Source organism: Octopus bimaculoides, chromosome 3, assembly GCF_046866305.1.
Source record: "Octopus bimaculoides isolate indiv1 chromosome 3, ASM4686630v1, whole genome shotgun sequence".
Taxonomy (NCBI): domain Eukaryota; kingdom Metazoa; phylum Mollusca; class Cephalopoda; order Octopoda; family Octopodidae; genus Octopus; species Octopus bimaculoides.
Window position 1 is genome coordinate 53,938,333 of NC_142930.1, and position 27,248 is coordinate 53,965,580.

Below are 27,248 nucleotides of genomic sequence, written 5' to 3' on the forward strand. Positions count from 1 at the left end.
TTCTCTTCTAATTCTCTATTTTTACTGGGGTACATATTCAGGTTTGTTGAGTTTGAACTGTGTTCATTTCTTTTACACCAGTTTTTCTATGCTGATATGGGTTGGAAAGATACTTACAGAAGGTAGAATGTTGTGGTCCATTGCTCTTCTTATCCCTAACTCTTAGCTGTCTTGTTCCCTTTTATGTCTTTGTGAAAGCTGGAAGTGACATATTGTATTGACGACAAGGAATGTAAACAAGACGTCACCCTTATATATATTTTTTTTAGCTTGGGTAGTGATATGCAGAGATGTAGAAGCACTACAGATACACTCACACACAAATACACATCACAAACTTCCATACAATTTCTGCTTACCAGTTCCACTCACAAGGCATCGATCAGCCTGAGGCTATAATAGATAACATTTGCCCAAAGTGTTATACAATGGGACAAACTTGAAACCCTGAGGTTAGAAAGTGAACTCTGTAGTCAACAGACATAAAAGTGTCTATTTATGTCTGCACCTAGTTGTAAAAATACATAACACTTTATGAATTTGTATGTCATTCTGATCCTGGGCCATACCAATCTTCTGTGTATCAGCCCAGTTTTAGAATACAGTAATACCTCACTTTATAAGTCCATCTACAAGTGCTAGTGAGTTGGCAGTTGTGTCTACAAGTGATGGTATGTGCAAGTCTAGTGTGAGTGAAGGTGATTCAGAAAACGATTATAATATTTTTTATTATAAATGGCCTCGACATCTTTTTACTTTATATAAAATATTCTTTACATTCTACTGTTGTTTTATTGCCATTTATTTACAAGTATTATAAATTTTACAGATAAAATATTTTTCTGGGAATGGATTATGATTTATAGCATTGCTACGATAGGAAATTATTGCTCTGCTTTACATGTTTTCGCTTTACAACTGGTCTCCATGAACAAATTAACCTGTATACTGAGGCATTACTGTATATACTGCTAAAGTCATACACTTCATTTCTAATACTGAATGTTTATGCTCTAATCCATTATAAGATCTCTAATGTTAATAATTGCATTATACCTTTGCAAAAAGATAAGTACTTATCATGGAAATCTAAGATTTCTTTCAAGAGAGAAAACATTAGCATGTTCAATTTTTTAAAACTTTATTCTGGCTATTCATTGTATCTCTTTGAGAAAGACAATTAATTTTTTGATTCAGACATTTTTCAATGGTGAAAGAATTGCTTCTCTTTCATTATTTGTATAATCTACTACCATCACCACCACCACTGCCACCGTCACTAATGAAACGTCTACACTGTCTTGCTAGAAATAGCAGAATGCATTGGACATTTAATGTGGTCCTATATATACAAAATGATGGAGTAGTACTGTCTTGAATGTCTTCGACCACAGGTCTATGGTACTGAGGCTGACTTGAAATGTGAAGACATCTTGAGAAAGTGTCCTCTACTATAGTCCCAGGCCAACTAAACCTTTGTGAGTTTATTTGGCAGATGGAAACTGAAGGAAGCCCCTCCCGTCATGTATATATGTGTGTGTGTGTATATGTATGTATATATATATATATATATATATATATATATATATATATATATATACACATATATATAATCATAAATATATAGGGATCAGCATGAGTTGCTTCACCAACATACTGAAAATTTAGAAATAGCAGTCAAAGAACTACTGATTCCAAACTACAAATTTTTTCTCTAACGGATGGCGATATTTATGGCACACACAGAACAAAAACAGAAGAGAAAAGCAATTCCCTGCCCTATATCTGTATATATATATATATATATATATATATATATATGTGAAGGCATATGGCTTAGTGGTTATATTCAGCTTGTGAGTTTGATACCCAGTGGCACATTGTGTCTTTGAGCAAGACACTTTATTTCACAGTGCTCCAGTCCACTCAGCTGGCAAAAATGAGTTGTACTTGTATTTCAAAGGCCCAGCCATGTCATACTGAATCTCCCTGAGAACTATGTTAAAGATACACATGTCTGTGTAGTGCTTAGTCACTTGCACATTAATTGCGCAAGCAGGCTGTTTCATTGATTGGATCAACACCTATTGTCATAATTTATGGCATGCCAGTTTTTATGTGTGTGTGTGTTTGTCCCCACTACCACTTGACATCCAGTGTTGGTTTGTTTACATCACCATTACTTAGCAGTTTGGCAAAAGTGACCAACAGAATAAGTATCAGACTTTAAAACTGAATACTAGAGTCCATTCATTTAACTGAAACTCTTCAATGAGGTGCCCCAGCATGGCCACAGATCAATGATTGAAAGAATTAAAAAGTAGAAGGTCAAACACAAATTATGTTTTGAAGTTCCCTTTTCAATAATTTTCTTTTAATGTAATTTAGAATAAAAAAGAAGTGTATGACTTTAGCAGTATATACAGTAATGCCTCAGTATACAGGTTAATTTGTTCATGGAGACCAGTTGTAAAGCGAAAACATGTAAAGCAGAGCAATAATTTCCTATCGTAGCAATGCTATAAATCATAATCCATTCCCAGAAAACATCAATTGATTTGACCTAGACTCTCCTCCTCTTTCTTATCATTTTATTTATTTATTCATTTATTTTAATTAACATTTCCTGTAAATATATAAAAAAAAAAAAAATTCAAAATGAATTTTTTTTAAAAATACCTAATCATTAATTAACTGTAAACTTTGTTGAAATATGACCTGGGCCATTTATAAAATTAAAGCTAATTTTGGCATTGACTTGTGGGGAAATGTACCCCTCAGAGGATAGAAAGTTTTGAAAAGCTTATTGACAGCTGGATTGCTTTTGGTTGTTGGATTCTGTGACTGCCAAAGGATTTATTCTTATCTTAATGTCGAACTTCATAAGAGTAAATAGTCATAACAGAACTAAAAGGTAGTTCTGCTACTGATAGTAGTAGTAGTAGTAGTAGTAGTAGTAGTAGTAGTAGTAGTGCTGGTGGTGGTGCTGGTGGTAATGGAGCTATGGAGCTGATGGTAGTGGTGTTACTGTTGGTGCCATTGATATAACAATGCATGGACAGGAGTGGTATTTTGGTACTTTAAAGGTTTTTCAAAGTGCTGGGTTGCAGTGTCTGAAGCATGATGATGATGATGACGATCATCATCATCATAGCTACTGCAACCACCACAGCAACAAGTTACATCCCTAACAACCATTACCACCAGCACCAACCATTACTACCACCACCACCACCACCACCACCACCACTTTCACTGGTACTGTCAGTAGCAGAACTATATTTTAGTTCTGTTTTGACCTCCCCCTTCTCCTCCCTCCTCTTCTCCTCCCTCCTCTTCTCCTCCCTCCTCTTCTCCTCCCTCCTCTTCCCCTCCCTTCCATTCACTTCTCCTCCTCCCCTTCTCACCTGCATTTTCCTCTCCCCCTACTTCCCTCCCCACCTCCTCCATTCCTCCTCCTCCTTATTTACTGTGGTGAGCTGGCAGAATCGTTGGCACACCGGGCAAAACGCTTAGCAGTATTTCATCCATCTTTACGTTCTGAGTTCAAATTCTGGTGAGGTCAACTTTGCCTTTCATCCTTATGGGGTCACTAAAACAAGTACCAGTTGAACACTGGAATTGATGTAATGTACTTACCCCCTCCCCGAAATTGCTGGCGTTGTGCTAAAATTTGAAATCATCTTTATTATTATCATAATTATTATTATTGCAGCAATCTGGCAGAATCAATAGCACGCTGGAGAAAATGTTTAGTGGTATTTCATCCGTCTTTATGTTCTAAGTTCAGATTCCACTGAGATTGACTTTGCCTTTCATTTTTTGGGGTCGATAAAATAAATACCAGTTGAGAACTGAGGTTGATGTAATCAACTTACCCCTTCTCCTGAACTTGCTGGCCATGTGCCAAAATTTGAAGCTGTTATTACTATTATTATTATTATTATTATTATTATCATTATTATTATTATTTCAGATACTGAAAGGATCTATACAGAGGTCACTGAAGAAATATGTAATGAGTATGGCATGAAATTCACATGGGAAATTAAGGTCAAACAAATGGGTCAGAGGGAACGTGATGCTGCACAAATCATAATTGGTAAGTGGAAATGTTATCATTTACAGTTATAAATGATAATAACATGTACCTTTATATATTTACAGTTATAAATATATAAAGGTACATGGGGGACTTGACGTGTGATATTGGTTGGCTAACCTGATCCTACTAAGCCACCTAACCCATTCCACCATGGAAAAGAGACATTAAATTAAGATGGTGGTGATGATGATGGTGGAGATAAAAAATTTTCTTCAATTTTTTTTCTTTTTTTTTTTTTGAGGCGACCTTGGATTTGTCAGTTTGAAAACCACTGTTGTATATCCTTAAGTAACTTAGGCTCTTCATTCAGTAAGGCTTTTTAAGTATGATGTTTCTTTAGTGTCCATCAAATCCTTAGAGATAGCTATTTTAACTTATTATAGAATGGTTGAAGGGCCAAAAGAGAAAGAACTATTCCACTATGTGATAAATTTAGAAGGCTAAGCATCAAGTAGGAAAACAGAAGAAAACAATTGAATGAAAGAACAAAAACAAAATATAAACAGAAATACTCTTAAAAATGTATATTTATGCCTGTGCATGTATGTATTTATGTGTGTGCACATAGCCTTGTATATATATGTATATATTTACATGTTCGTATTTATGCCTGTGAACATGTAAAGAGTAAGAAAAAGGAGTTGGTTATTGAGAGATATATAATCTTTCTTAATCGCTGAGTTCTAAGATTATAAAACAAACCCGGGGTTTTGGTTTACAGTTATATGATGAAGTTTCATTGGCTATGTATACTTGCATAGGGTGCACTAGTATGTGTGTGTGTGTGTGTGTGTGTGTGTGTGTGTGTATGTAGCTGCTATTGTCCCTTAGAGCCAGCTGAAAGATTTCCCTGTCAAAACAATGAAACGTCAGATGACATCTCTGGGGTGCAGAAGTGGAAGACAATCAACTTGGTGAAGACCCTGTGTAAACAGCTGAACTAACAAAAGTAGACATAACTTCAGTATATCATCATCTTTGTTGAGTTCACTCAGTGTTTTCTTCTCTGGAACTAACCAAAATTATAAAGGAGCAGTGTTGGAGGTAGTGGAAATAGTATGAGAAATTCTAGCCATGATCTCATTTGCTTGTTTTTATTTTACTTAAAACAATGACCATTATCTGATCAGCTCCTTAGTGTAAATGCTACAGTTTCTATTATTACATGTGGCATTTAATGCCCTCTGTGGTCCTGATAAAGATGGTGTCCATGTATAATTTCACCGAGTCTTTTTTCTTACTTTGTAACATTTTGTTATTAAGTTTTTTTCTTTGAAAAACCTGTTCTGATTCAACGCTAGAGTTTGTCCTCAAAGTGATAAATAGTGAAGCTATGTTTTCAATTACACAGGCACAACTTTCAGATGGCATTGATTTTGTTGACTGTTATTTCTAAATAGGTGTGAGCATCTTCCCCATCCCATATTGCCTCTAGAGAAATAAAAGGTTAAGTCAACCTTCACTAGAATCTGTTACCGTAACATACGGTTTGAAAGGAAAAAAAAATATATTTATACAAGTCATAGAAAAATGATGTTTATTCTAATATTTGTGTTTCAGTTTAATCAATAATAGCATGGGTTGGATGAGTTTGATAATTTAGACATTTGCTATAATATTTGATTCTTGTACATCAGAGTTGAATGCCAGGAGAAATTTAGTTTCCTCTCCCTATGCTTTCAGATTAAATTCAGTTGGAGTCAGTTTTGACTTCCGTTCTTTAAGTGATGTTAAGATATTTATCATTACCTTATTGGGGTTTATTCCATCTATTATACACCTTCTGAAAAAACAGTTGTTATTGTACTTGCTTGAAAGAAATCAATGTTGAAAGCAGATTGAAGTAACTATGTGAATTACATGGCTGATATCATTATATCAACTGAAGAACTTAATGTAAAGTTAATTAATATTATGGCCATTTGAAAATTAGCAATTAGCTGTGTATCCTTGCTAGAAGCAGCTGTGAAATGAGATTGATAACTAATTCAGATAGGTTGACATGGGCCCAGGAAGAGTGGGTACGGGGGTGGGGTGGGGGTTGGTGTAAGCACACCTAAAACTTTTGTGAAGTGCAAAATCCAAATTTACACCATTTCTTACTTTTATCAGGTTTATAAAACAGTGTGTAAAAATTGATCTGTAAAAAGTTGCTTGGAGTTAGGTTTCTTCTCAAAGAACAAAAGCCAGTGTAAGAAAGTGGAGCAATGTGTGTTAATTTAGCTTGGAGAAGAAACTCAGTGACTTGAGTGGCTATGGTACTGAACTATATCGGTGTAAATCAAGACATTGTTGGTGAAAAGTGTGCATGGAACGATAATGGCACTTTCATGCTTACTGACTGAGGCACAAAAATGTGAAGCTTTTTCTTGTATGATTACTAATATATGCAATGAAAGACTTTTAAGTTGGTACTTGTTCTTATGGACATTCAGCAAGTGAATGAATGAATACTTTTGAACATGTGAGCAATCATTTAATTTTACTTGCCTTTCTTTATTTACCTTAGAAATAGGTACCATAAGACTTGAAGATTTTATTGAGAGATAAATACAATTTATAGGCTTATTCCTTAATAACTGGGCATATGCTGTGTACACCCAACAGCTTGAAAGTGAATATATTTTAGAGTTAACTTAATATAAACCAAGGAAGCCTTTTACTATATATATATATATATATATATATATATATAGAGAGAGAGAGAGAGAGAGAGAGAGAGAGATACATAGATACATAGATAAATAGATAGATATAGAGATAGATAGATAGATAGATAGATAGATATAATAATTGATCGTAACATATAATTGCCAACCAAGTGTGGTGTCTTATACAGGACAGTGCTACTGACGTTTATAACCCTAGGAAGACATCTCTTCCAGATGGCTATCGACACACATTCTGTGTCCGATTAGTATTTGCGAGGTGAGGTCATCACTCCCATCTCTAGCCTTACGTGATACACATGGACTCGAGTTTCTGGGTGATTACCTGTCCTCAGTGCGTGTTATAAACTCAAGTCCATGTGTATCACGTAAGGCTAGAGATAGGAGCGATGACCTCCCCTCACAAATACTAATCAGATACAGAATGTGTGTCATAAGCCAGCTGGAAGAGATGTCTTCCTGCAGCTATAAACGTCAGTAGCACTGCCCCATATAGGACGCCACACTTAGTTGGCAATTATATGTTATGATTCCATATTGCTACTGTTTATATCTCTCTCAGAGATTTAGTATAATACTTGACATATATAGATTAAAGCAGAAATGAAAAGGCAAGCAATTTGACAAGATTTGACAATATCTTTGCCAAACAGTTTGCCTTTTCATTTCTGCTTTAATCTATACCTACTGGCTCAAGGAGAAACCACTTCTAGCTGCTTTAGGAAGGCAGTCACAAAATCTCACGTTCAACTGCAGTCTAAACTGGAATTTTAGTGGCTTACTAGTTTGAGCACTCAGAGTGCATGTCTACTAGTGTGAATCACCCTGACAAAAACTCCTGGTATATTTTATATATGTATATGTGTGTGTGTATATATATGTGTGTGTGTGCGTGTGAGAGAGAGAGAGAGAGAGAGAGAGAGAGAGAGAGAGAGAGAGAGGTGCTGAAAAGTTCCTGGCTTTGGAGAAAAGAAAATACTGGAGGATCAGTTAATTTATTGAACATATTCCCCTCTCAGAATCACAACTTATTGCAGCAGTCCTTCAGTTATTTCTAAGCCCTGTAAAAGAACTGGGATGGTTGGGCCCCCAACCAGGCCTTTCGCAATACCCTTAAAGCCAGGAACTTTTCAGTACAGAGAAATTAGTGAGAGATTACCAATCTGAGCAAAATTCTTTATAAGCTCTCTGTCAGTACACCAAGTTAACAATATTGTTTAGATTAGTAAAGAACTCCATGTATTCTTGGGGCAGAATCCATTCTATATAGTAAATCTGTGGCTGTGCTCCAATTATACTGATTTTTACACAGGGTGCTATACAAGACAGGATATAAATAATGGTCATTACATTAATTTCTTTATTGTAGTAAATTTGACTTGCAGCTGTTTCCAGTAGTCATTATAGATTAGTTATTGATAAGTTTACTCAATTGACCCAGTGTTCAGTTGAGAAAAATTGAACGACCTAAAAATTAATGCTACTTTTGTCAGAATCATTTCTAGTTATATATAGATATATGTATGTGTGTGTACGTTGGTTATGTAATATATATATATATATATATATATATATATATATATATATATATATATATATATATCGTCCAACCCATGCTAGCATGGAAAGCGGACGTTAAACGATGATGATGATGATGATGATGATGATGATGATATATATATATATATATATATATATATATATATATATATATATATATATATATATGGTTAATGAATATGCAGTTTTCTCTCTAAATGCTTTTGTGATAAATTCAAGACATTTTGTATTTCGAACCAGTTGCCTCAGAAATAGGTGCCACTCTTGTGCAGAAGAGTTATTGGTGACTATAGTGAAAGTCCTCATGATTTACTCCAAACATTATATCAATTTTCTGAACTATCAGGGCAGTGAGATGGCAGAAACATTAGCACGGCGGGTGGAATGTTTATCAGTATTTTGTCTGTCTTTACGTTCTGAGTTCAAATTCTGCCGAAGTTAAATTTGCCATTCATCCTTCCTGGGTTGATAAATTAAGTACCAGTTGCATACTGAGGTTGATCTAATTGACAGGTCCGTTCCCCCAAAATTTCAGGTCTTGTTCCTAAAGTAGAAAAGAATTTCCTGAACTATCCTATTTATATAAGGTAGAAATTTAAAAAAAAAAAAACACCTGAAAAATCATCATGAAGTGAAAATGATATAAGGATATTGAATTCATTTACTATTAACTTTAAAATCATATATCAATTATATGGTTGGTGTAATTATATTGAGTATGGAACTTTACAGGAAACCCAATTTTATGGTAATTGGAAAACAAATTTACAGAAATCCCATACATGAAGTCTGTGAAAGCTCCAAGGCTCTTAAAGTCTGTATATTATTTTTGGCTTCACTTTTTTAATATTCAAATCAACATGGTGTTTTCTTGTTATACTGCTATTAAACTTTGGCACAATGACCCAAATTTATAAGGAAGGGTTTAATCGAATGAATTAGCCACAGAGCATTAATGGTACTTCATCATCATCATCGTTTAACGTCCACTTGCCATGCTGGCATGGGTTGGATGGTTTGACTGAGAACTGGCAAGCCAGGAGGCTCCACCAGGCTCCAAACTGATCTGGCAAGATTTCTACAGCTTGATGCCCTTCCTAATGCCAACCACTCCGAGAGTGTAGTGGGTGCTTTTTATGTACCACCGGCACAGGGGCCAGTCAGGTGGCACTGGCATCAACCATGCTCGAATGGTGCATTTTACGTGCCACCAGCATGGGAGCCAGTTCAGCAGCACTGGCATTGACTATGCTCGAATGGTACTTTTTACATGCCACTGGCATGGGTGCCAGTCAGGCAGTTTTGGCATCGGCCACGACAGCAATTTCACTTGACTCAACAGATTTTATAGATGAGAGGTAAAGACAACTCTGTTTGGATTTGAACTCAGTATCTACAGGAACATAACCATGTAGTCTAGCCTCCTCCTGTTTCTGCCTTTCTAATAATGATTTATGTTTTCCTAATATATTAGCATGGCTCTGTCATTAGGATGTTGTTGATTTCACAACCATGCAGCTTTTGATTCGATCCCACTGCATGCCACTATGGGTAATTGTCTTCTACCATAGCCTTAAATTGATCAGTGCTTTGTTAGAGAAATTTTGTAAACAGAAACTTATGGAAGTCACTCACACACACACACATATATAAGGACATATACACACACATGTGTATGTATGTATACATATATATATATATATATATATATATATATGTATATATATATGTATATTCTTTTATTCTTTTACTTCAGTCATTTGACTGCGGCCATGCAGGATCACTGCCTTGAAGGATTTTAGTCACAAAAATCGACCCTCAAGACTTATTTTTTAAGCCTAGTACTTATTCTATCAGCGTCTTTTTGCCAAACTGCAAAGTTACAGGGATGTAAGCACACCAACACTGGTTGTCGACCAGTGATGGGGAGACAAACACAGATGTAAACACACACACATGCACACACACATATTTATACAATGAGCTTCTTTCGGTTTCTGTCTATCAAATCCACTCACAAGGCTTTGGTCAGCCCGAGGTTATAGTAGAAGACACTTGCCCAAGTTGCTACACAGTGGGACTGAACCTGGAACCATGTGGTTGGGAAGCAAGCTTCTTGCCACACCGCCACACCTGTACCTATATATATATATATATATATATATATATATATATATATATATATATATATATATATATATATATATATTGTTAGCATCCTTTTGTCTCGGGAAACAACGGTGTTGCGCATAAACTAATCCAGTCTGGTTTTTACATTTCATGTCCTCTCCAGTTTTCTGCAGGCCTAGGCTAGATGTAAGAAAATCCTGGGTAGCCCAATCATCAGTATTCCTCTCTCGACCTTGCTGACATAGACCAATGGAGTGCAGAACATTACATTTGGCACCAGCTTGGTTGCAGCAGCTGCCGGAAGAGTGTCAAGTTGAACACTAAACTGCCTACGGGGCTCCACTCTGGATTTCTTTGAAGGTTGTCTCCTTTCCGTAACCCTGGATAGGAGCTCATACCGGGTACTGTCAGCCAGAGCCAGCTGAACCCGTAACTTGTCTCAGGCAGGGTCATCACTCCCTGAAGTAGTGAATAAAATCGCTACCCACTGTTTGCTTGTTGATAAGATTCCTTGAACTGAATTTTCCTCCTTTCCTTTAGAACCATTTTTTCACCCTTTTTTTTCCTCCGCACTCCCTGTGTTATTTTGAGCCTGAATGATTGCTGGATTGTGCATTGAATGCTATGCAAGCCCATCTGATTACTACACTATCTGAGCCTGAAACTTGAAGAAGATCATGTTTAATTCCTGTATTCATACATTGGGTTATATTCTGCAATAGCAATATGCCCTGTAGTGGTAGTTCAATGTGAAAAATCATAAGAAGAGTCTCTGGCTGTAAAATACTGCCTCAAAAAATGTCTTATCCAGTTCATGTTAGCAAGAAAAATGTGGATATAAAAGCAATGATGTTGAGGATGTTTAATATAAGTATAACTTAAATCTTAGATATCTTTCTAATTAAGACATGATTGTAACTGGGATTATGAGACATATTCAAATTAGTTATTGAAATGTAGGTCATGACCTACAATTCGAAGAGAACCACTGTTATAATTTGGTCATGATCTACTTTCTTCAAGTATAATTAGTTTTGTAATTTTTAAATATTGACCTATTTCCAAAGAAGGTTAATGATGTAGGGAAATCTATCGAAAGGGATCGGTCCATACATATAGAGCTGTATAACTCACATTAGAGCTTAAACTCAACTTTGCTTGTATTCAGAATATGTTACGTTGGATACATGCAGTCTGCCAACCCAAAGTTACATGGTTCAGTCTTTGTTATAGATTGCTTTCTTTTTATTTTATTCTATTTTATATTATTAAATAAATAAAATAACAGTAGCTTTATTGAGAAAGAGGTGGTGGTGGTGGTGGCAATGGCAATCACTCTTCTAATCAAATCTTAGAAACTGTGTTTTCTCTGGTTTGCTGAAATTTGCTGATAGTCTCTCTCATTTACTACTCCTATTTATAGTGTTACCTTTTTATTTTATGAGGGGAAGATTTGAACTTGGTACACACAGATCTCGAATAGGTACCGTGAGTTATGTTATTTGATGCTCTGACAGTTGTACTAGCCCACCACTCCACTCTGGACCGATACTTATTGTTATCAAACCTAAGAAGATGAAAAACAAAACTGACTTCAGTGGAAATTGAACTCAGAGAGTAGGGATTTGGTATAAATACCATGAAGCATTTTATCGAACATGGTAATGATGCTGTTAATTTGCAGCTATTATCTTGATTGTCATCATCATCATTTACTGTCTGTTTTCCATGCTGACATGGGCTGGATGGTTTGACAAGATCCAGCAAGCTGCAAGGTTGTATCAAGTTCCAATGTCTGCTTTGGCATGTCTTCTACAGCTAGATGCCCTTTCTAATGCCAGCCACTCTACAGAATGTTCTTGATGCTTTTTTGTGCAATCAGCACTATGAATTACATTTACGTAGTCAATATTACATTTAGAGAAAAAGTTAATGAAATTCTTTGGAGGAAAGTTAATGAAATTAGCTTGAACTGAGATTTAAAACTGTATTGCCAGTCGGTATTGATTTCTTTTCCTTTTTTTTTTTTCTTTTAATTCTTATTCTATGGTGCTTGCCAATTTATTAAAGAATCGAAGGATTTCCTCTGTTTTTGCACAAAACTCTTTTCAAAACCTGATCATTTTAGTTGATGCAATATATATTTTGTATTTATTTTCAAATTTCACTTTGATGAAAATTTAAGACCATTCCAGTAGAATTTAAACATTGATGCATGAAGTACCAAACTGAATAATGTATATTTTTTAACCTATGCTTTTTTTTTTTTTATACCAAAAATTTCCATCCGATGTATCTAAAAACATATAATCCTTTGTATATGATTGTCATTTATTTTCTGTCATTTTCTTCAGATGATCTCCAGCTTCCTTTGACTGTTGATGAATATCTAAAAAAGGCATCTGCACTACAAAAGAAAGCTTTTCCTAATGTTCCTCTTTTACCAGGTAATACTCTTTACTCTTTACTCTTTTACTTGTTTCAGTCATTTGACTGTGGCCATGCTGGAGCACCACCTTTAGTCGAATCAAATTGACCCCAGGACTTATTCTTTGGAAGCCTAGTACTTATTCTATCGGTCTCTTTTGCCGAACCACTAAGTTATGGGGACGTAAACACACCACCATCGGTTGTCAAGCGATGTTGGGGGGACAAACACAGACACACACATACATATATACATATATATACATATATATGACGGGCTTCTTCAGTTTCCATCTACCAAATCCACTCACAAGGCTTTGGTTGGCCCGAGGCTATAGTAGAAGACACTTGCCCAAGGTGCCATGCAGTGGGACTGAACCGGAGACCATGTGGCTGGTAAGCAAGCTACTTACCACACAGCCACTCCTGCGCCTATGATGTTGATATTTCTCAAATATCTGTAACTGTTTCATCTATTGCTACTTGTAATACTCCTTAAGCTTGAAGAAACATCTCCATGGCCACTTACTTTGCTAGAAATCAAAGCCTTGTGTTTGAAATAAGCAAAGCACATTGGATAATGTACTTATTGATACCACTAATTAGACAAATGGTCATGGATGGAATACATTTGATCACATGTTTGCTCAATGAAGGTTGACCTGGTACTAAACAACAACAACAACAAACCTTGCTGCTCTGAACTTACCGATTTTCATAACTCTACTTTGATGCACCCATTTCTTATCATTCTTATTTGACTTATCTCCCATAACCTAGTTACAGTTTTCTTTATCTAATTTTCCAAACTTGCACATTTTTTAAACTCTTTTTACACACACATGTATACATACATATATATATATATATATATATATATATATAACATCATATATATATATATATATATATATATATATATATATATATATATACCTTTAAAGGTATTTTCATATACTGGCCACTGAGAAAGTTTTTTTTCTAAATTTTATCCTTATATATTTGAAGTAAGTTAATTCCAATTCACTTTGGGATGGGTTAACCACTTACGTGCTATTCCTGACCAGTTGCACACATGTCAAAGGCCTGTTACAGAATTTCTGTTTGGATATATTTGGGGTATTTATATATATATCTATGTCATTGCGTCTACTTTTCTCTGGGTATATGTAAGTATTCCATTTATTTTCAGTGTTCCACGCTGATAAAGGAAAAATCCTTCAGGATTAATCCAGAAATTGGGTGGATACAGGGATAACTAAATCTTTATGCATTTCTGTTGGCTTGCTTCCTTGTTTCAACATGTGTATTATAATAATAATAGTGAAAATATCCAATGTGGTTAGATGATTTAGCGTCTATTTCAGTTTATTGGCAAAGAAAAATTTTTTTCTTTTGCCCTTATATATATATATATATATATATATATATATATATATATATATGCCATGGTTCTTTGTCCACCATTAACTTTGGTGGATCCTTAGTTTCATGCTATGTGTCTCTGTCAACAACATCAGTATTGTAAAGTGGTCTTTGTCCTTGGTTAGGTTGTGAAAGTCTCCAAAATATAACATCTGATATTACATACGGTTATGCATGATTTCAGTAGCTATCAAAGCCTATCTTGCATTAAGCAACAATATTAGAGATGTGTGGTGTGTGTCCATAAATCTCTTTTTAGGTCTTGTGTTCATGTCAAGAGATGATTTGAGCCCTCATGAGAAACCTGATGTACTATCAAAGCAGTCTTGAAGCTCCTTCTCCATAGACCAAGTTTTGGTTTCATACAGAAGAATGTTCTCTACAAGAAAATTGGTCATGTAAGCTCTAAAAGGGTAATGGGTAAGGACCCCCTTCAGTCATGAATGACCATGGGATTGCACCTAGACAGTTCCCCTCTAAGGCACAAGTCTGGGCAAGGTTGTTTGTGGAAAACCAGCAGTTGCCCATGCATACCAGCCTCCCCTCTCCACATCACTGTTGTTATCCTAGGGAAAGGCAAAGGCCAATACAGCTTGGCAACAGTGACGTTGTAATTCAATTCTACAGCTGAGTGAACTGGAGCAATGTGGAATAAAGTATCTTGCTCAAGAACACAACATATGGCCTGGTCCAAGAATCAAACTCACTACCTCATGATTGTGAGCCCAATGCTCTAACCACTGAGCCATTAGCTCTATACATAACAAAATATGAACCAAAACTCAACATACATATACATGTGTGATATAAACCATGAAATTTACGTAATCCAAATGCTTGCAACTGAGTGAATTCCATGAAAGACTCTCACTGGTACAGTTTTGATGTCAAACTGAGCAATGGAATGAGCCTACCACTCCAACAATACTAATGGTTCATCTAAAAAGTTTTCATATAGTTTCTCTCTATTGATTTCCATTTACATGGCTTTGGTCAACCTGTGGCTTTTGAGAGAAGACATTTGTCCAAGATGCTGTGAAGTTGGATGGAATCCAGAACCTAAAAGCATGCAGTTGCAAGGCAAAGAAATGATCTTCTTCAGCACACAATTATGCCTGTGTCTGTAAGCTTGAGGTAGTACTGAGGATAATGGGGGAAGGGAGAGAGATTACCCTTTAAAGAGAGGGAAGATAAAATATTTAGTAAAAAAAAATATATCTAAAGTGCCCTGGGAGATATTTATTGTTCTAGTGTTTAGATAGGAGGTCAGTGGCCTGAGAGATAGTGATAAAATGGAAGTGTGTTAAGGGTGGGGGTAGTGATGAGTTAAACAGAGAATCATATAGGAGTGCTGTTCAGAATATATTTATCAAGAGGTAGGGTTAGAGAGGAAAGCAGAATCTTGATAGTTGAGTTGGGTGGTGAAAATCTGTGTCCAGAGTGACAGAGTGACACAGAACTGATGGAAGAACAGAAATAGGAGTGTTTGCTTGCACACACACATACACACATCAGTGCAAAGGAAGCTTTTTAATCACACAGACATGCCTGTGCCAATATAAATATCATCATCATCATCATCATCATCATCATCATCATCTTCATTTAATGGCCATTGTCCATAATGGCATGGGTTGGACCGTTTGACTGGGCTGGCATGCCGTACCAGACAACAGTCTGATTTGGCATGGTTTTCTACAGCTGCATGTCCTTCCTAATGCCAACCACTCTGAGAGTGTAATGGGTGGTTTTATGTGCCACCGGCATGGGTGCCATTTGCATGACACTGGGGTGCGTTTATGTGCCACCAGCATGGGTGCCAATTTGTATGACACTGGTGTCTGCCATGACTGCGATTTTGCTCAGCTAGATGGACAAAATCCTTTGGGTGGGAGGTGATGCCAACCTTTCTGTGGTTGGCATCACACCAGTGGGCCATGTCAGTTCTTGGATGTTACATCTAGAGTACAGATGTGTAGTGCATGCTCATCAGATGTTTGTTTTCACTGAACACATCGAGCAGGGATTTTGCATCAAGTTTTGCTAAAAGCTTGGTGATACTCAAGCTCAAACCATCCAAAAGATTCAGCAGGCTTTGGCAATGGTACCATGGGTGAGGCTCAAGCATGTTGTCCACAAACTGAAGTGAGGAGTCGATTGAGAAGGTTCAATGAATAGTCATACAAGAACACCATGTAACAATCCAGGAAATTGTTCACAAAGTGGGAATAAGCACAGGATCAGTGCATTCCATTTTAACCAAGGATTTGTGCTTACAGAGAGTGTTGGTGAAATTTGTCCCCAAGGGGCTGGTGGAGCAACAGAAGCAACTCTGCATGGAAACCACTCAGGACATGCTGGGCTGTGAAACAACAACCCAGGCTTCAAGAAGACCATCATCACTGGTGATGAGACGTGATTTTATTGTCTCTGCTTGATGCATTTGGTCATCTAGTTTGAAAACGAAAATTCAATGAGTATGCACTACATATCTGTACTCTAGGTTTAACAGTGGGAAACTGACACAACCTACTGGTGCAAAAGTTTTTATGCATGCACAAGAAGGGTGGCATCACCTCTCACCCAAAGGATTTTGCCCATGTGGCATTAATTTTGGTGGAGAAAAATAAAGTCAGATACATTTTCAATGCACTCGTATATGTCTACTGACATAGAATTGGTGCTAACTTCATTTACTGTCCAAAGAGCTTGAGATGAACTTGAATCTCACACTTTATGGAGACGTTAAAGAAAGGAGCATTTATGTTGACTGGCATGTACACTGTACTTTTTACTCTAAAGGCACTGTCAAAATTTATGTTAGGTTGGCTTACAATAAGGATAGCTTACTTTCTTTGTCTCCATTGTTTGTGGTTCCATATGAACTAAGGTGGAACCTGGTGGTACACCAATATTTTTTTTGCAAAGAGATCATACTGGTACAAGTTGACAAAGACTGCAACTGTTGTATTAAACTTTGTGCTTGTTGTGCAACAATTGCTTGAATGAAGTAAACCCACTGGTCATTTCCGCAAGTTCTTGAATGCTGAAGTATCTTCATGAATGGGAAAGGCAAAAAAGCGTCAGAGAGCTTCATTGCTGTTGATACATTGATCCAGTTGAAATTGTCTTACTCCATCACAACTGTTTTGCTTCATCAGAGTAAACATTGCAGTGTAAGCTCTCTTGATGACGTATTTGCAGATATATTTGGTGAACTTTAGTGGATTAACATTCTCAAAATTATTAAATGTCATGGTTAGGAGTAGGCAATAGGGAACTATCCATTTGTTGTCAGTATTGTACTGTCTAACCAAGGTTTGGAATCCTCCATCCTCTGCTTATCTTCTTTTACAGGGATAGCCATCTTCATCTGATTGGTTCTCCTTCACAAAGAAAAGGGGATCCTTAAATAATGTAATTTGAAATGCCTGAATAAAATACGAAATGGCCAAAACTGGAATACCATTTATGAGAGGTGACTTGAACTAACAACAACAATAACAACACCAACATCATATCTTTGTTTTATCATTTTAGTTTTAATATACGCTTTTCTATTCTTGCACTGATCAGACAAGAGTACATTGAGGCAGAGCTTTTTAAGGTCAGATGTTCTTCTTGTCACCAAACCTCACCTGTTTCCAGGTAAGGTGATTATCTCCTAGTCTAATGAACAAGAAAGAGCCCAAACATAGTTATAAGCCTTTTTCATTTACAAATATTGCACATCATGTCCAGAAACCTGAATCTGCTTTTGTGTTTGACTGAAAACATATGACACCACCTGAATTGATAATAAGGCCATTGTTTTTCTTGCAGCCCGCAAAGATATACTAGAACAAGCAGAAAATAGAAACTCACTTGCACTAACTCACATATGTGCAACTGGTTTATTCAGTTTCTGTATACCAAATATCTGCTGCTCAGAAGTTGTTGGTCAACCTGCAGCTACAGTGTAGAACATAGATCAACAATATTCACACACTGGGACTGAACCCTTATCCACTTGTTCTGTTATGAACTTCTTAACCACACAGCCATGCCTGCATGTTCTATCTGTACAACATGTATATTTTCTGATTTATTGCTGCAAGTGCTGCCACTCTGTATTGTCTAATTGGAACAGTTTGCACCTCTCACTCCTTATGGTTTTTAAATATTACAGGATAGATTGGCAAAATAGGTAGAACAGGAGACGGAATACCTTGCAGTGTTATTGTCTGTTCAAAACTCAAATGCCATCAAGGTTGAATTTGTTATTCATCCTGCTGAGCTTGATAAAATGCTATACCTCCTCCCCGAAAGCCTGTAGCATTGTGTCTATGTGAGAAATTAATGTGCCAGAAGAAGAAAGAGAAAAACACTCATTTTATTCTACATGGTCTAACTTTAGTTAAAGAAAGGCCAGGAATAAAACACTAACTGATGCTGTTTCCATGAATGTGGCACAAACAAATGCTCATACCTAATGTTTGGCAGTGTGACCATGCTAATAATAACATTTACTAAGTTATGAAAAAATGTAGCAACAGCATGAAGTTTTTCTTATTCTTCAAGAAGCATAATCATCAGTCACTAAAGTTAGACAAGTTTATACAGAACATTTTATCTCCAGCCCACACTATCAGTTATTTTGTTCTGTTTTCTAAGATCTGAAGATCTGATCTAACTGCAACATATCAAATGTTCCTTGAACTACCTCTGCCCCATCAATCCTCTACTACCACCTCACACATTTTTATATTGGCTTTTTTTTTATTACCCACTCTATATCCACTTGTATTTGATCTGCCAAGGTAGCACAGATATTATCTTTTTATATGCATCAATCAATTACTCTATTTCTCAGTCTCATAAAAAAGAAAACTGTTTCAAAAATTCCTTCCACAGTTTCAAACTACTCTATTGAATCACCTACTGTGATACTGTACTGTGATCACAGTGTTGTTAATTATAAAGTTGGCACTAGTGTTTATAATATTCCTTGGAATCTATATATTGGTTCTCTTTCCCAACATTAGTATTAAAGAATACTAGATATCTTGCATACACCTTTTGTGAATTCAGCTCATGAAGGATATAATATATAAAAAGTATTAAAATCAATGATTACAGAATTTAGAAAAAGAAAAGTATACCTGAAACTTGTATAATTATATGAACAGGAAAATATTTTCAACTTTTTAGCATTTAAACTGGCCATATCTGGCCAAAATATTCTACTTGCTTTATGTTCAAATTGGCCAGATCTGGCTCACACCTACTCTAGAATATCATTATAAACATAAACAATCACATCATTCTAATCTTAAGGCTATAAGATAATGCAGGATAAATTCAAAACAATGGGAATAATTTAGCATTACATTTGACTGTGTAATCTGAATGTTAAAAGGTTAATTATTTTATAAAAATATACAACAACTTATACAAAAAGTGACCACTTATTTTCATGTTTCCAGAAATAGCAACTAATTTATTAGTGTCTACTCATATATTGCCTTCATTAGCAAATGTGCAAATATTTATGAGTTTTTTTCTTGAGAAACAATTGCTAATTGTATTTTATTATTTTTAACTCCAAAAAAGTTTATTCTAACCTCCAATTGACAATGGTGTTGCTGAGGTAATGTTCAAATCCAATAAAGAGAGATTGGTATATTCATCATCAACATCATAATCATTGTTTAACATCTGGTTTCCATGCTCACATAGGTTGGATGGTTTGACATGGAGTTGGCTAGCAGGGGGCTGCCTGGCCTCCAACTGTCTTTTGTGGCATGGTTTCTCCAGCTGGATGCCCTTTTTCATGCCAGTATTGACTATGAAAATTAAAGATCCTTAAAAGTTTAGGATTGACATGATTTTAACTGAAGTCTTGAAAGGTCTATTACAAATCATCATATATTTTAACTGCATTGGTTTCCATTATTTTACTGTCTGATAAAGTTTCAAATCATAGCAGTACTCATTTATCTTTTTTTTTTTTTTGTTTTGTTGGTTTTCAACAAATTGATTTCTGTTGTATGAAAATTCAATTTCATTTTCTAAATGTTCAGTAATTTCACAAACAAAATTTATGATCATGCCCATTTTAACTTGTTTTAAACTTTCTTACTGGATGTTTTTCACTACTTTTTGTTGTTACTGTTGTTGTCATTGTTGTTGTCATCATCGGCATCGTTCTTGTCCTCCATACCCCTCCCCCTTCTCCTCCTCCACATTTGTTTTCTGCTAGTTTTCTTTTCTCTTCAATATTTTGACAGAGTTGGTAAGAAGCTTTAAAGAATGACTCATTATACAATATCTGGGAATAAAAGGCTTCAACAACTTATTAGCTGTCAAAGCAATGCCACCATTTCCACCGTTACTCTAAAGGATCTTCATCACAAGGTTACTCTAATTCAACAGGTCATGCCACTTTTAAATGTGGGAGTACCGGAACTATAAATCCTTCAACACAACACACAAGATTTGTGCTTGACAACTTTGTTGATTCTCATAATTCTTGTCTAATTTTCTCATGCATTGTCACACACTTCTCCATTTAAATAATATATGGAAGGTCACAGTACATTAATATAGTAATCTTAATGAACTTTTGAAAATGTTTTTGTAACAGCCAAGACGAAATACATCTCTTGAGAAACTACCAATTTCATTTGAACACTTTAGCATTCATATTACTCTGTTAAACGAGACCTTTTCTGTTGCTGTCATGGTTTTGAAGTTTTAAAATTTGATATATTGATGTAATTTTCCATGTTGAATCTGATGTTGTTATTGACTTGTTCCAGAAAAATTTTTTTTAAATATTACAGAGATTTAAAGTTTGAAGCTGGTATTTTGTGTGTAACAGTTGTTAAGCACAACAGTACAACAACAAACTTTATTATTAATTATCATGACGAAAGTTATAATTTTGAATGAATAAAGTCATGTGGAACATTGGAACAGGCAATATGAAAAGGAAAAATCCTCCATGAAATATATTTTTTGACGAAAAATTACAAAAAAGAAAAAAAAACATGTTAAATTACAAAAAAAAAAAAACTATACATTACACTACTGTAATTCAGTTCATGTTAACAATTTATGCATATTTTGTAGTGAAAATTCAAAAACGAAAATTTGAGATATACTCTAAAGCTTTCTCATTAAATCATCATCATCATCATCGTTTAACGTCCGCTTTCCATGCCAGCATGGGTTGGATGATTTGATTGAGGACTGGCGAACCAGATGGCTGCACCAGGCTCATCTCCTGCACCACATAAGCTCACAGAGATACAAGCCAATCATAGAGTGGTGGACTCCACAATGTTGCTTATATGCTCATTTTACACTGGCCCATGTGCTGTTTTTCACTAGTTAGGAAGTAATAAGCTCAACGCTTTAGTTCATTATTCTATGCTGAAAATAATAACTGTCAATTTCGGGAATGTGAGAGTAGGCCCACCTGCAAGTTACTGAAAACTGTGGTTCCAGGAAGAATCAAATGATATATGCATTCCTCTAGTGTGTTGTGCCTCTGACATGGTAACACATAAAGAAAAAAAGAACCTGCCTGGTCTTGTGACACACTCCTCTGAAAACCCACTGTTCAAGTAGCACCCTTCCTCAGTTGTATTTAAATCTTGTGAAGACTATTTTTGTTTATCTCAACAATCTTCTGAGCAGGTCCTCTGCACTTATTTCAAGAACATAGTTGTAATCACTCCCAGTTCTTCAACACAAAACAAAAAAATGAAGTAATAAAAATGTTCAGAAAATAGGCACTTGTCTAAGAAAATAGACAGGTAAAAGACAATACATGTAGTTATAGTAGTTTCAGCAGACTCTATAACTTGTTACTATGGAAAGAGGCATCAATATGTCTGTGGCTTTCAATTGGCTAAAATTACCTGCAATTTCCAAACTTTAGGAGCTATCAACTTTTTATTTATCAACTTGTGGCAAGAATGAGTTTCATTTCCATAATTAACATACAAAAGTACACCAAATTTGAAAACAATGGACAGCAACAGATAAAATACATCAAATGTAATGTTTAGTTGTTCACATTTTAAATTAAACAGGCATTATCTTGTAGCTTTCAAGTGTCTGATGATGTGATTGTTTATTTTTAGAATGACATTGTAGGGTAGGTGTGAGAGGCAGGATATGGTAGGTTTGAACATTAAACAAGTTGAATATTTTGGCTAGATATGACTGGTTTAAATGCTAAAAGATCACGAAACCTTGTTTGTTTCTTAATCTCTTTGATACCAAACTGCCTGAGACTACCCTTGATTTTATGATAAAAACTCCATGTTTTAAAGTCATTAAAATTACAATCTTGCATCAAAATTTTATGTTAATTTATATGCTAAACTTGAGATTAATAATGGTAAAACTATTTTACTAAATTCTTCATTATTTTCAAAATTGATTGAAACAAAAGCAGTATATTTCTTTGAAAATATGGTAACAGAAAGGGTTAAACCATTCTTGTGAAACTGATTGTCTTAGCCAATTATTTCAGTAGTTAATCAGTTTTGGTTAACTTAATTACTTGTTTACATATCTGTTTGCCCAGTTTCTCTTAAGTAAAGTGGCTTGGTTGCAGTGAGATGAAGAAATTTTTGTTGCATTTAATAAAATTAAGATGGTTTCAAACGTTTTTTTTTTTTTGTCCAACGTGATGATGATGAAGAAAGTAGAATTATGAGGATGTAGATTTTATTTTGTCTTCATTTTAATAATGGGAGAAGCAAAAATTTTACTAATACTGGAAGGGTGTTAAGATGGCAAGCTGGCAGAATCATTAGCATGCCAAGCAAAAGGCTTAGCAGTATTTTGTTCATACTCTTTACTCTCTTTTATTCTAGTACTTATTCTTTCGATTTCTTTTGCCGAACCGCTAAGTTACAGGGACGTAAACACACCAGCATCGGTTGTCAAGCGATGTTGGGGGGACAAACACAGACACAAACATACACATATATATATATATATATATATACATATATACGACGGGCTTCTTTCAATTTCCATCTACCAAATCCACTCACAAGGCTTTGGTCGGCCCGAGGCTATAGTAGAAGACATTTGCCCAAGGTGCCACGCTGTGGGACTGAACCCGGAACCATGTGCTTGGCAAGCATTTTTACTTTCTGAGTTCAAATTTTGCCACAGTCAACTTTGCCTTTCATCCTTTTGGCATTGATAAAATAAGTATCAGTTGAGTACTGGGGTCAATGTAATCAACTTACCCACTAAACTACTGGCTTTGTGTCAAGATTTGAAACCAATATTGGGATGGTGTTGTGATTGAGACTGAGATGTATGTTTGTGTGTTCTCTTTTTCTCTCTCCTGCTTTCTCCATCCTCCTTACTTATAGGTATATCTTGTTGTTTAGTTCTTTTAGTTCTGACTGTGCAGGCCTATGAGCAAAGCCATTCCACTCATGCCCACCCAACAAACTTTTTCTCAGGTATTGTTTAGGTAAGGACATCCAAGATGACTGTTCATAATGTTTTTATTTTCAGTATATTACATATTCTCTACATTATGTCTTTGTTTTATTAATCTTTCTTTCATGTTACTACAATATCCACTTTCTTGGATTACTATAGAATAGCTCTCGTGTTAGTCAGCAAAAGTGCATGGCTCAGTGGATAGAGTGTCAGGCTCACAATCATGAGGTAGTGAGTTCAATTCCCAGACTGGGCTGTGTGTTGTGTTCTTGAGCAAGACACTTTATTTCACATTGCTCCAGTTCACTCATCTGTAAAAATGCGTTGCGACATCACTGGTGCTAAGCTGTATCAGCCTTTGCCATTCCTTTGGATGACATCAGTGGCATGGAGAGAGGGGGTTGGTATGCATGTGTAACTACTGGACAACTTTGCCCAGACCTTTGCTTCAGAGGGGAATTTTCTCTGTGCAATCCCATGGTCATTCATGACCAATGGGGGTCTCTTATAGTCTAGTCCACTGGTTCCCAAACCTTTTCAGGCTGGTGCCCCCTCGGTACACAGGTCACATTCTTAGTGCCCCCACACCACCACCACCACCACCACCACCACCACTCTCCACCACAAATGTAGACCACTTTCTGCAGCAAATTTAAAATGAGTGTATTTCACAAATAAAACTTAACCTAATTAACCTATTATTTTGTTATTTTTACATCCATTGCCCCCTTTTGGCCACCACTGGATTTTTCGACCACCCCCAAGGGAGTGGTATGGTACCACCCACTTTGGAAACCACTGGTCTAGCCTAACATTTAATGACTAAACATTAACCCTCTTGGGACACCCAGGCCGATTGATCAGCCCAAGTGATACAAGCTGAAAGGACTTTGAGCTGATCCATCGACCTGATGAAACAAACATTGTGAATGGTTAGTTTTGAAGTGTAATAGCCAATCAGAGATCATCTTACAGTACATATTTTTGTGTTTTTTTCACAAAAGCACTTATGCTTATTATTTTATTTATTTACATGTATTATAGGCGCAGGAGTGGCTCTGTGGTAAGTAGCTTGCCTACCAACCACATGGTTCAGGGTTCATTCCCACTGCATGACACCTTGAGCAAGTGTCTTCTACTATATCCTTGGGCAGACCAAAGCCTTGTGAGTGGATTTGGTAGACGGAAACTGAAAGAAGCCCATTGTATATATATGTATATATATATATATATATATATATATATATATATATATATATATGTGTGTGTGTGTGTGTGTGTATGTGTGTTTGTCCCCCCACCTTCGCTTGACAACCGATGCTGGTGTGTTTACATCCCCGTAACTTAGCGGTTCGGCAAAAGAGACTGATAGAATAAGTACTAGGCTTCCAAAGAATAAGTCCTGGTGTCGATTTTCTCGACTAAAGGCGGTGCTCCAGCATGGCTGCACTCAAATGACTGAAACAAATAAAAGAGTATGTATTGTGTTGTTTTAGGTTTTCTTATTGTGATAGATGTATTGTACTGTTCATAAGCTTTCATAAAATTTATAGCTTTACATACTTATAAAGTAGTTTTAGGCACTTTATCCTTTGTTTTCTACATGCATCAATTTCAATCTCTACAGAAAAAAGCTTTGGTCTTTTTGGCTACACATACCAAAACACCATGTATCTCAAGAGAGTTAAGCAAGATTTCCATTTTCATCGGAAGATTCCAATTTTAAGTTTGTTTCTGAAGCAGTAATTTTCTTTAGCCCTTATTGAGATATCTGAGATATCTGCTACCAATGTTATCTCATCAGAGGTCTAATACAATGTTGTTTCTTTTTTTGTGTATTTCAGGAGCAAAGAGGCTGGTTGAGCATTTATATAAGCACAATATTCCAATCGCTATTGCTTCTGGTAGTGGTCAAGAGAAATTTAAGTGGAAGACCGAGAAGCATCAAGAGCTAATGAATATGTTCCATCATTTTGTCCTTTCTAGTGATGATCCTGAGGTGAAGCGCAGTAAACCAGCCCCAGACTGCTTTCAAGTGTGTGCTAAACGCTTTCCAGATCAACCATCTCCTGAAAAGGTAAATTATGCTAATAAAAGCTATAGAACCATAAGCACTGCCCTAGTCTATTTTATTTTATGATGAAAAGGCATAGTTGACCTTGGTGAAATTTGAACTCAGAGCACAAAGAGCCAGAATATGTACTGCAATGCACCTTACTCTATGTTCTTAACAACTTTACCAATTAGTTTATAATAAGATTATTTACTCATTATGCCATGGACTTCTACTGATATCACAAATTCTGCTCCTTCAAACTTCATGACACATCTCAGCATGAATCAAAATTGTTATCATCGTCCAGTGATACATTTCTCAGTATTCCCTTCAATATTTTAAACTTTCAAGGTGCATCATCATCATACATATATTTGTGTAACTAAATCACTTTGCAGCTTCCCTTTTGTTCATATATTCATGGATTTTACTTGCAGCAAACTTGGCATTTTTCGACAGTGGGGCAGTCTCAATGTGACTGTTTGACCTACATGACTTAGCGGCTAACTCTCTCTCAGATTACACTCTGCCATCTTCCAAGAGAGAAAGGACATACTGAATAATGTAATCCAATAGAAATTGTCTGCAGACATGATGATCATCACTAGAATACTTTTGATCACAAGTCTGTGTGACAAAGGTTGATATGAGGCTAAACAACCATAATGATCTTGACTTTTATAATGAGTCAGAGGATGAGACGGGGCAACTGTGATATTTAGAAGCCATTCCAGGCTGGTGAGATTGAGGTTGTTGATGTTCAGTTTAAACTTCTGGGCGAGGAGAAAATTCCAGAAGGGTACAGTTCTATAAAGGAGGATTGGGCAATGTTGTTGGGGACTGAGGCACTGGAGAGGAGAAGAGAAAGTGGTGCTTCTGGTGGATTTTGTTGAAGATAATACATAGTTAACAAGTTGATAAGAACAGTTTGAAGAAGCATAAAAAGATAAAAGTTTGTATCTGTAGACCTGTGATTGCACATTGTTTATGAGTGAAACTAACTGGATAGCTTTTATTTTCTTATGCCTTGGTTGCCATACTGGCTATGTAACAACCTAGTTTCAAATGAAGATTGGATATGTGTTGCTGTTGTTTTTTGTTTTGCCCCAGTTCAGTCCTGATTGAACCAAACTATAGTCAAAGATGTTCTTGTGATGCTCCTCTCTTTTATATTTAGTATATTTAGTGCTACATTGTTCAGTGTGGCCTTCCACATTTTTTATGGTTGAGTGTGAAGTGCAGGCACGGCCATGCAGTTAAGAAGCTGGCTTCTCAACCATATGGTCTTCAGTTCAGTCCTACTACACGACACCTTGGGCAAGTTTCTTCTGCTATAGCTCTATTATAGCTCTGAGTCAACCTAGAACATGTGAGTAGATTTAGTAGATGGAAACTAAAAGAAGCCCATCATATA

The 27,248-nt window shown here is 36.0% G+C and overlaps 1 protein-coding gene and 1 pseudogene across 2 annotated transcripts in view; one reads left to right on the plus strand and one right to left on the minus strand.

The window, feature by feature from the left end:
* The window catches only part of LOC106877710 (pseudouridine-5'-phosphatase), a 210,908-nt gene that overhangs the window by 127,783 nt on the left and 55,877 nt on the right, over positions 1-27,248 (plus strand). For both annotated transcript variants that reach the window (XM_014926666.3, XM_089348987.1), the window contains 3 exons: positions 3,977-4,102; positions 12,819-12,911; positions 25,623-25,855. In XM_014926666.3, coding sequence (XP_014782152.2) covers positions 3,977-4,102; positions 12,819-12,911; positions 25,623-25,855 — 452 coding nt within the window. The remainder of the gene's footprint in view (positions 1-3,976; positions 4,103-12,818; positions 12,912-25,622; positions 25,856-27,248) is intronic.
* LOC149136538 (U6 spliceosomal RNA) lies at positions 517-617 on the minus strand (annotated as a pseudogene).